Source organism: Camelina sativa, chromosome 17, assembly GCF_030686135.1.
Source record: "Camelina sativa cultivar CO46 ecotype springtype chromosome 17, ASM3068613v1".
In the NCBI taxonomy this organism is placed as follows: Eukaryota; Viridiplantae; Streptophyta; class Magnoliopsida; order Brassicales; family Brassicaceae; genus Camelina; species Camelina sativa.
Window position 1 is genome coordinate 36100720 of NC_141896.1, and position 10467 is coordinate 36111186.

Sequence of the window (10467 nt, forward strand, 5' to 3'; positions counted from 1 at the left end):
AGTCCCGCTCCCTACGAATGTAGGGATTAGGCTAATGGGCCGGCCTGTTGTGGTCCAATGGTTGACAAAAAAAATATATATATGAAATGTACTCTTCGAGGGATATTCTTTAAATCATTTTTTGTTACTATGTTATATATTATTGATTTACCAGAAAAACATTATTGCGACACTAGACAATATATATATATATATATATATATATATATATATAGATTAGTAAAATAAGTATGACTTTTATTTGGATTTATCTTTTAAACTTTAAATGATTAATTATATTTATATTCAATGATTTTTATTCCTAAAAAATTTAAACTAAAATCTCTTGCAAATAAATATAACAAATAAACATTATCTTCAATAATATATATGTGGTATGTTACTTAGTAAAATAAGTTTAATGTTTATATAGATTTATACTCAAAAATTTTAATAAATATATTGAGCTCAAAAATTTATATTGATAAAAAATATTTTAAATTAAAATCCCGCGCGTGCGCGGGTTCAAATTCTAGTAGTATAAAATAATTCAAATTAATATTCATGAATTATATACTTTGTGATTACAATTATTTTGAGTAGTGTATTATAAACCGTTTTTACATTGAAAACAATTTGGTATATGACGTATTGCTGTTCATGTTGTAACGGGTTCAGCCCAATAAGTTTTTTAATGGATAAGAGGGTTGCACAAAAAATAAAAAAATCTTTTAGTTTTTAATCTGAAACCTAATAAACTAATAAAGAGTTAAATTCCAATTATAAAAAATGATTTTCGATAAAATTCTATATATCCCAAATTCTTCTTAATCTCCAACACAGCTGCTCTTGAAGGCCTCAGCTTCAACTTCTATGGGTAAGACTTAAGAGTACGTGTAATTTGCTTTAGATCCACCACTTATGAGCTGCTTGCCTTCTTCCTCATGATGTGTCCATGAGTCCATCCGATACCGGACGGACAGAGTGACCTTTTCAACGTAAAGGTTAATAGTTGACCCAAAAAAATAAAAATAAATAAACATAAAAGTTAATAATTTTACTTAAATCATTATAGTTCAAGGTTTAAATTAAGTAATAAGGTGAAGTGAGGTTTTTTTTTTTGTTTAATGGCCAATGAGAAAGGGCTACACACCTAATAATTCGAAACTTTTTTCATAGAAAAATGATAACTTTATCTGAGACTGTCCTTAGTAGTTAAATAATTAACAAAATGATTACAGTAATTAAAAAAAAAGAAAAGATAAAGAAGAATAGAAACAAGGGTTTAAGGGACACAGTGCGTCTTCTCTCTCAAGCGATGGCCACAATAATCTTGTGCTCCTCTTAGCTTTCCTTCTCAGGCAGACCCACTTGCTTGAATCACGACAAAACTCGCCTCCATAAACCCCTTATATATCCCTTATCTCCGACGAGTTCAAGCTGGGTAGATTAACTTCTCTTATAATGGCCATGGGGGTTTCTCTTACCTCCCACAATAACCCTCTTCTTCGCCGCCACTTTTCTCCTTCCTCTTCCTTCCTTTCTCGTTCCTCTCGCTTCTCTTCTTCTTCGCCGGTTCCTTCCTTCCTCTTCCCTCGCCGTATAACCCTCCAAAGGTTTGCACTTTATCTTTCTCAAGGTTTTTTAGTAAATGGGTTCTTCGAGACCTACACTTGATAATCGATTAATCTACTCTGTTCTAGGCTCAATTCTACTTGATTATCAATTAACCTGCTCTGTTTTATGCTCAATTTTAACTTGATTATTGTCTAATTTGCTCTGTTCTAGCTTCTAGGCTTACTTGCTTATGGATTAATTTGCTCTGTTTTTAAGTATGAGGTTTCTACCTGCTTTGGTCTGGGCTCAGTTTGTTCTTGTGTTTGTTTGGTATGCAAGCTCTGATTGTGACTGCTTTATGAATTTTCTTCAGGAGAGTAGCTTCCACTGAGGGAAATGTTGGTTATTCGACTACTACAGTTTGTCAGGGATTTCAACATTCGGGTCAGCAGCAACGCTCATCTTCTGTTGTGTTCAATGGGGAATGGGAACTTCGATCAGAATCTAACAGGGTAAGAATGGTTCCAAAGATTATCAAGGTGGGTAACCAGTCTGAAGTAGCTGAGACTCATCGAGTTCCTGAGAGTGTTAGTGCTTGGAGGGAAAATGAGCTGAGCCTAGAACAAAGCAGGTTAAAACCCGTTACTCAAAAGCAAAATGAGCTTAGAATGGTTCCAGAGATTACCAAGGTGGGAAACCAGTCAGAAGTAGCTGAAACTCATCGAGTTCCTGGTGATGTTAGTGCTTGGAGGGAAGAAGCGAAGAAGGTTAGAGAAAGAAATGGTCAAATTGCTAGAAACTTCGATGACAGTTTTTATCTCAATGGCTCTGTCCCAGTTGTATCTAATGCTCCGACTTATGAAACCTCTCAGAAGTTTGATTCTGGTTTCAAGCCCATAGGTAATGGTACTGCTGCTACACTCGATACAGAATCGGTTGGCGTTACGCCATCTGGACCTGTTGTGACATTGCCTAGCAAGAGTTTAGAGGTTGAGGCAAGTATTGATGTAAATCTTACAGGAGAGGAAAAACTGAGACCTCGTAGAAGCAGCGGGAAGTCTTCTGGTACAAAAATCAGCAGTGAGAATACTGATACCATTTCGAAAGTGGAGAAAAGCAGTGACACTTCGAAAGTCCGTGAAAACCTTAGGAAAATATATGACAAGGTTCTCGTTGTTGATAATGTAACCGCTGCAAAAAGTACCGTGGCTAAGCTTGTGAATCAGTATAGGAATCTTGTCCATTCTTGCGATACAGAGGTGTGCTGCATTTTTCTGTTTACGTTGCCATCATTACAGTTCAGACATATTTATGCAATTGGCAAACTGTTTTTCTTACGAAACTTCGTTCTTTCTGATTATTCAATGCTTACAGGTGTCCGGGATTGAGGTGAAGGAAGAAACTCCTGTCGACCATGGTGAATTAATATGTTTCAGTATCTACTGTGGACCAGAAGCAGATTTTGGTGATGGAAAATCGTGCATCTGGGTTGATGTACTTGGTGAAAATGGCAGGGAGGTTTTGGCCGAGTTTAAATCGTATTTTGAAGACTCTGATATCAAAAAAGTAAGTTTTAAATCTTTCCCTTTCTTGATGATGTAAACTACAATCTTGATTGTTTCCTCATATTCTGTGACATTTGCATTTTCTGGTTCGTTCTAAATCTTATTCCACTTTCTTGTTGTGTGCTTTTACTGTGAACACTTTTTAGCTATCCTTCATAAACCCTTATAGGTTGGCTTTCTTCGTTTCAGGTCTGGCACAACTACAGTTTCGATAGCCACATCATTAGGAACCATGGAGTTGAAATTTCAGGTTTTCATGCCGACACTATGCACATGGCACGATTATGGGATTCTTCACGACGGATATCGGGGGGTTATTCACTTGAAGCGCTTACAAGTGACCCAAAAGTTCTTGGGGCCACACAGACGAAAGAGGAAGCAGAGTTCCTTGGTAAAATTTCGATGAAGACTATTTTTGGCAAGAGAAAACTGAAAAAGGATGGATCAGAAGGGAAGATGGTTGTCATTCCCCCTGTTGAAGAGCTTCAGCGAGAAGATCGAGAGGCTTGGATTTCATACTCTGCCTTGGATGCGATAAGCACACTAAAGCTTTACGAAAGCATGTCAAAGAAACTGCAACTGAAAGAATGGCGTCTTGATGGAAAGCTAGTATCAGGAAGGACAATGTTAGACTTTTACCATGAGTTTTGGCGACCCTTTGGTGAACTTCTTGTTAAAATGGAAGCAGAAGGGATACTTGTAGATAGGGAGTATCTTGCTGAAATAGAGAAAGTAGCCAAAGTCGAGCAGCAAGTTGCTGTTAGTAGGTTTCGAAATTGGGCCTCTAAGTATTGCCCCGATGCAAAGCATATGAATGTTGGTAGCGACACACAATTGCGTCAGCTCTTTTTTGGTGGCATTTCTAACAGGTATCTTTTTCCTACTTTTTTGTGGCATTTCTAACAGGTGTAATGTCTAAGTTAAACAAAAGTTATTACTAATTAGGGAAAATAGTCATATCTCTTGGTATATTGTAACAAGAATTTTCAAGATTAGTTTCTTAGTGCTTAGCTTTATGGATTTTGATTTCCGTTTATTTCATTCACAGTGAGAATGGTGAGGTTCTTCCAGTTGAAAAACTTTTCAAAGTTCCCAATGTTGATAAGGTTATTGAGGAAGGAAAAAAAACACCGACAAAGTTCCGAAATATCAAACTGCATAGAATTAGCGATAACCCACTTGCAACTGAAACGTTCACTGCTACTGGTTGGCCTTCTATTAGTGGGGATGCTTTGAAAGCCTTAGCTGGGAAAGTTTCTGCTGAATATGACTTTATGGAGGACATCTCAGATATTACTCTAGAAGACATTTCTGAGGATGAAGAGACTGCTGCTACTCAGCTACTAGATCAAACTTCAAAAATACAGAAGCCGAAGACTGATGTTGAAACCGATACATCTGCTTATGGAACAGCATATGTTGGATTTGGAGGCGGTGAAAGGGGAAAGGAAGCATGTCATGCTATTGCCTCATTATGTGAAGTTTGCTCTATAGATTCTTTGATCTCAAATTTTATTCTTCCATTACAGGTAATTGTTTTCTCGTAACAGCTTCTATCTGAATTTTTAGCTGCTAAGCCTTTCTCCTTCCAGGTTGATGTTTATGGAATTGTTTTTTTGTTTGACAGGGAAGTAATGTAGCAGGCAAAGATGCGCGCGTCCATTGCTCCCTAAATATCAACACAGAAACTGGGCGTTTATCAGCTAGAAGGCCAAATTTGCAGGTGAGTTTCTATTGTTATCTACTGGTACATTTGAAAATTATGTCGGCAGTGATATAGTTATGTTTGAAATAATGTGTTGTGTTACCAAGAGCTATTACAGTATCTTATTTGAAATGGTCAAGTTGTTTTTGTCAATCGTAAGTATGCTACTTATGGTCTTGTAATTGCATTTTACAATGTGTTACTAAAGTTCTCCTTATTTGCCTAGAACCAACCTGCTCTGGAGAAGGATCGGTACAAGATTCGTAAGGCCTTTGTAGCATCACCTGGAAATACACTCATTGTGGCTGATTATGGACAGGTGAAAATACGATACTCTGGTAGTCGTAGAAACATACGTAAGGGTATTATGCTGGTTCACTCGTTGACTGTGATCTCTTTTATCTTCTTCAGCTGGAACTTCGAATTCTGGCACATCTTGCTGGTTGTAAAAGCATGATGGAAGCTTTCAAAGCAGGCGGAGATTTCCACTCAAGGACAGCCATGAATATGTATCCGCATATTCGTGAAGCTGTAGAGAATGGCCAAGTTATCCTTGAATGGCATCCACAACCTGGGGAAGACAAGCCGCCCGTGCCATTGTTAAAGGTGCGTTCTTGATTGTTAACTGACAAAGTGGTTTGATTAGCTACGAAAACATTCGACATCTCTGCATAATGTATAGAGCCCATCGTTGACACAAAGAACTTAAAATTCTGTGCTCATATTCTTTTAACAGTTTGCAAATATGTTGATACTCAGGACGCCTTTGGGTCAGAGAGAAGAAAAGCGAAGATGCTTAACTTTTCAATTGCATATGGGAAAACAGCGATTGGGCTTTCTAGAGATTGGAAGGTAATACATACTTTTTGAATCTGTATGGTTGATATAACCATATGCTTTCATGTGTGATGAATCTACAACGATGCCATATTTTTTAACCATGTAAAGGTCTCGAAAGAAGAAGCTCAAGACACAGTCAATCTGTGGTACAATGACAGACAAGAAGTAAGGAAATGGCAAGACATGCGTAAGAAAGAAGCTTTGACAGACGGGTATGTACGTACTTTATTAGGACGAGATCGTAGATTCCCGGCGTATCGTTCACGTGCTCAGAAGAATCATATCCAAAGAGCAGCGATCAACACCCCAGTGCAGGTTTCCATTTTGTTCTTGTATTTTAACATATATACTAATATCCTTTCTATTCGCCAATCTCAACTATAAGCATCGTTGATCTGCATCACAGGGAAGTGCAGCTGATGTTGCCATGTGTGCAATGTTGGAAATATCAACAAATCAACAGTTGAAGAAGCTTGGTTGGAGATTGCTTTTACAGGTAAACAACACTCATGAATCTTACCATAACCTTATATCCACAGACTAAACATTTGTCAAAAAAAAACCATATTGGGTTGTACTTGTTTGAAACTTGAGTAATAAGACTTCTTTTGGGAAACAGATTCATGATGAAGTAATCTTGGAAGGACCATTGGAATCAGCGGAGATTGCCAAGGACATAGTTGTGGACTGTATGGCTAAACCGTTTAACGGAAAGAATATCCTCTCGGTGGATTTATCTGTAGATGCAAAATGTGCTCCGAACTGGTATTATGCCAAATAAGAGCTAAGAGACCGGTCGAAGGAGAGAATAGTTCAAGGAAGACCATTTTTGGGTACATATATTAAGGTTTGGTATGTTGGCTTTTCGCTTTGTTAATTGTTAGGAAGCCTTTGAATGTTGTTGGGCTGTGTAAATTGCTTTCATTACTACTAATTCTCTAACTTAACAATGTCTGCAAATGTGATCCAAGTAACTTCAGAAATATCATGAAACCGTTTAACGTTGGATCGGTTTGTGTAAAATTCTTCTACAGAGATCTCTCTTCTATGTCCGATTAAGTTGACCTGAACCAAATAATTCAGTTTTGTTCTTTCTATCTAAGTAAATCATAACAAAAGTCAAACCGAAAAAAGAAAATCAAATGAATCGATTGAAGCTACATATTGTGCTTGGTTAAGTCTCATATGCTTGGTTAAGTCTCCTTTGCTTGGTTAAGTGTCCTTTGAAGTACATGTCTGATGAGGCAAGGAGTCTCAAAGCGGACGGTCAGCTTCCAAACTCCAAAGAATATCCGTCTTAATGAAGGTGTTGTTGTTGATCTCGATGAAGATGACGATAACGCGGGGTATGATTACATTGAGTTTGAGAACGGGGAAATTGATAGTATCTAAGTTTGTTCCAGCTTCGTAACGAGAAGCCGAAGACTTCGTGATAATATTATTCATGTTAAAAATAGAGATTGTTATGTGTTTGTTTCCCCAAATAATTTTACATAAAGTTGTTTTCAGATTCGTAAGAAGAAACTATTGTTTGGTCAAAAGAGAAGAAACACGAGTTTATCTAAACGCAAATATTGTAGATCAGTTGCTGCTATTTGATGTTAATAAGAACCAGGTAATAGATTGATGAAGTAAAGGCTTATGAAAACGAAAGTATTAAACCCTCTCCAAGTCATACTAATTAACCTAAGAATGGGCATATAAACTAGACTGAACCTCCTAAACCAAAACGATGCGTTTTCCTTGCGGTATGCATTCCCAATTGCTTAATTAGGATTCTAGGGACAGATATATATTAATCATAATTAAACTTCAATATTGAAGAATCGCAAACAATAATGAATTTCTTCTTAGAAAACAAAAATGGATGATCCCAATTATCAGTGATTTCCCATCTTAGCAATTTATGTAAATTTTAAAATCCTGATTAATTATGTAAACATATATATATCATTAGGTATCATATTTGTATTAATTATCCTATGTTAAATATAATCAAAGATAATCCAACTATAATAATGTAATGTCACATGAGGTATGCATTTTAATACCAAGTTAAAATCTTAAAAGTCATGTATTATTATATATCTTTATCATTTACCACTACTATTAAAAAAAATAGATAAAAATATTTATTTATTTACATTAAAATTAGCAATTGTAAGAGAGATTCATCCATAAATATTAAAACAAATGAACTGGTTATATAAAAAAAAATATGTTTAGATCTTAAAGTTATTTCCAGAAATACTTAAATACATGTCCAAATTTTTATTTAGGGGGGGGGGGGGGAGGGTATTGGTTTAGGATTTAGAAAGAATTTTAATGACTTTGTGTTTTAAAAATCTTGCTGATTTTTAAAATCATAGAAAATTAGAAAGTAAAAATGATGGATTCTATAAGAGATTGTTTAGGAAGTTATTTTAAATCTTGCTGATTTGTGCTTCCTAATCTTGTAAAATCTTTCATAAAATCTTTCTATTTGATGAAAGAGTTTTAATGACTTTTGTTATGAAGGAAATGATATAAAATCCTAAACCATAACACAAAATTTGAATTCATTAACAATCCAAGATTCTTTTGTTTTAATTGAATAACATAAAACTTTTGATGACTTTATAAGACTCTTAATCCAATAACACTAGATTTATCAAGATTTTAGATAACTTTTTACAAATCCACAACCAATAACACCAAATTTTTAAAGAGTTTAAAAAAGTCTTGATTGAATAACAACATATTTTACATAACTTTTAAAGTCATTAAAATTCTTTCTAAATCATAAACCAATTTATGATTATCTGCTTTCTAAGTCATTAATTATCTGCTTTTTAAAAAAATCAAATCTATATTCAAGAATTTTTCTCTATACTAACATTTTCTTGTCACAAATGATTATTTCCAATGTATATGCATGTATCTGCACGGGATACATATATGTATACTGACATGAAAGAAAATTTACATATCACAAAAGAAGAAGAAGAGAATATTTACAAAAAGAAAAAAAATGGTTTCTTCTCACAAATGCATCTTCCTTACTTTCCTATGTATTGCCCTTGTTTTGAGTCGAGGTATATGACTGTTCCACATTCTTATGCACACAGCACACATGTTACTAATCAATTGTAGTTTAGGGTGTAATTGGGTTTAATGATTTGCTACTACTTTTTTTACGTTTCAAGGTCTTGCGGAAAAGAAGACATATTCTACTACAGAAGAAAATTCTCTTATGAGGACACATATTAATACGATAATACCTATCGGTTCATGTGGAGAAATCAAAGATTGCAATATAAAATGCATCGAACAAAAGTACAAAAAAGGAGGATCATGCGTAAATTCGGCGTCAGATTCTATTTGCGTTTGTATAGTTTGAATCTTAACATACTACAGTATATATGATTACTACCATCCCATCACAAGAATAATCTTTTTTCCTTTCGCAACTTTTTTTTCAATATTAAAGACAGGCATTATAAATAAAGATATCGATACCTGTGCTTGGATACTCGATCAAAGTGCTTGGAATTTTTTATAGGGGTTTTTCAATGTATTTTAAAAAGTTCTACAATGTATTTATATGGTTTTAAAAGTATTTATAAGATATTTTTATAAATATTTATAAAATTATACACATGTATAAAAATAATTTGTATATTTTTATAAGGTTATAAACTTATTTGATTATATATCAAATTTTAATTTCTACTTTTCTAAAAAGCATTTTTTATAAAATTATAGAAATATGATATTTTTGAAAAGTGTTTAAGATTTTTTTTTCTTTTTTTTTTGAAATTCCCGTTAATAAAAAAATCTTATGGTCTCTTCTGAACTACTTTGAAAAGGATAATTCTTGGGTTCACCCTAGGGGTGAACCTCTCTTATTCACCCCTTTAAATTAAGGAAACAAATTCTGTAGATCAATTAATTTTAAAATTGTTAATTCTAATATTGTATTATAGTTTTTAGTTATCACATCTAAACTCTAACCATTTTTTATAAACTCAAACCAACATATAATTTTGTTTAATTATAAAATCTAAACCCTGACTCAAACCGACATATAATTTCGTTTAATTGTAAAATCTAAACCCTAAACATTCTTTTATAAACCCAAACCGACATATCATTTTGTTTAATTGTAAAATTTAAACTCTAACCAATTTTTTGTAACAAACCGGCATATAGTTTCGTTTAATTGTAAAATCTGAACTCTAACCACTTTTTGTAAACCCAAACCGACGTATAATTTTATTTAATTATAAAATATAAAATCCTAACCATTCTTTTACAAACCTAAACTGACATATAATTTTTAAAATTATAAATTTAAACTCTAATCTTCTTTTATAAACTCAAACCGATATAATTTACTTAATAGAAGATCTACATAATTTGTTTCCTTAATTTGTTTTGTTTTTTATTTTATTTTAATTGTGATTTATTTTTTAAAATATGATATGACATGACATATTCTTGTATTCTGATTGGCATTTCTCTATGGGTAAACCCAATAATTTTTCTTTTGGAAAAAGTTTGATTGTATTGAGTGAAGAAAACCCTACTTGTAGAGCGATGCGATCTAAACCTATAACTCAATCGGACGAGTCGTGTTGACAAATTTTAATTCAAACAAAAACTTAATCAAACGAAAAGTTTCAATTAATAACAAAAATCACTAAACATTTTTTTTCACTGATATAGTAATTTTTAAGAATAAAATGACTATGACTGAGTTTATTTTTGTGAGGGAGAATTTTGGGCTTTAGAATTTGATTGGATAAATTATAAATTATATGACTAAAAAAACATTTATTT

The 10467-nt window shown here is 33.6% G+C and overlaps 1 protein-coding gene and 1 long non-coding RNA gene across 2 annotated transcripts; both read left to right on the top strand.

Annotated features, from left to right (window-relative positions):
• Window positions 1-1164: 1164 nt before the first annotated feature.
• Window positions 1165-6669, top strand: LOC104758386 (DNA polymerase I A, chloroplastic/mitochondrial). The gene is made up of 12 exons (XM_087494560.1): window positions 1165-1595; window positions 1910-2795; window positions 2911-3102; window positions 3291-3970; window positions 4150-4630; window positions 4729-4824; window positions 5033-5125; window positions 5218-5412; window positions 5566-5658; window positions 5755-5961; window positions 6053-6142; window positions 6266-6669. Exons 1-12 carry the CDS (start codon window positions 1444-1446, stop codon window positions 6425-6427), a joined length of 3327 nt encoding a protein of 1108 aa, XP_087350686.1. The 5' UTR covers window positions 1165-1443; the 3' UTR covers window positions 6428-6669.
• A 1778-nt stretch (window positions 6670-8447) lies between these two features.
• Window positions 8448-9338, top strand: LOC147924781 (uncharacterized). The gene is made up of 2 exons (XR_015585764.1): window positions 8448-8720; window positions 8832-9338. It is a non-coding gene; the product is annotated as an uncharacterized LOC147924781 (long non-coding RNA).
• The last annotated feature ends 1129 nt before the right edge of the window (window positions 9339-10467 follow it).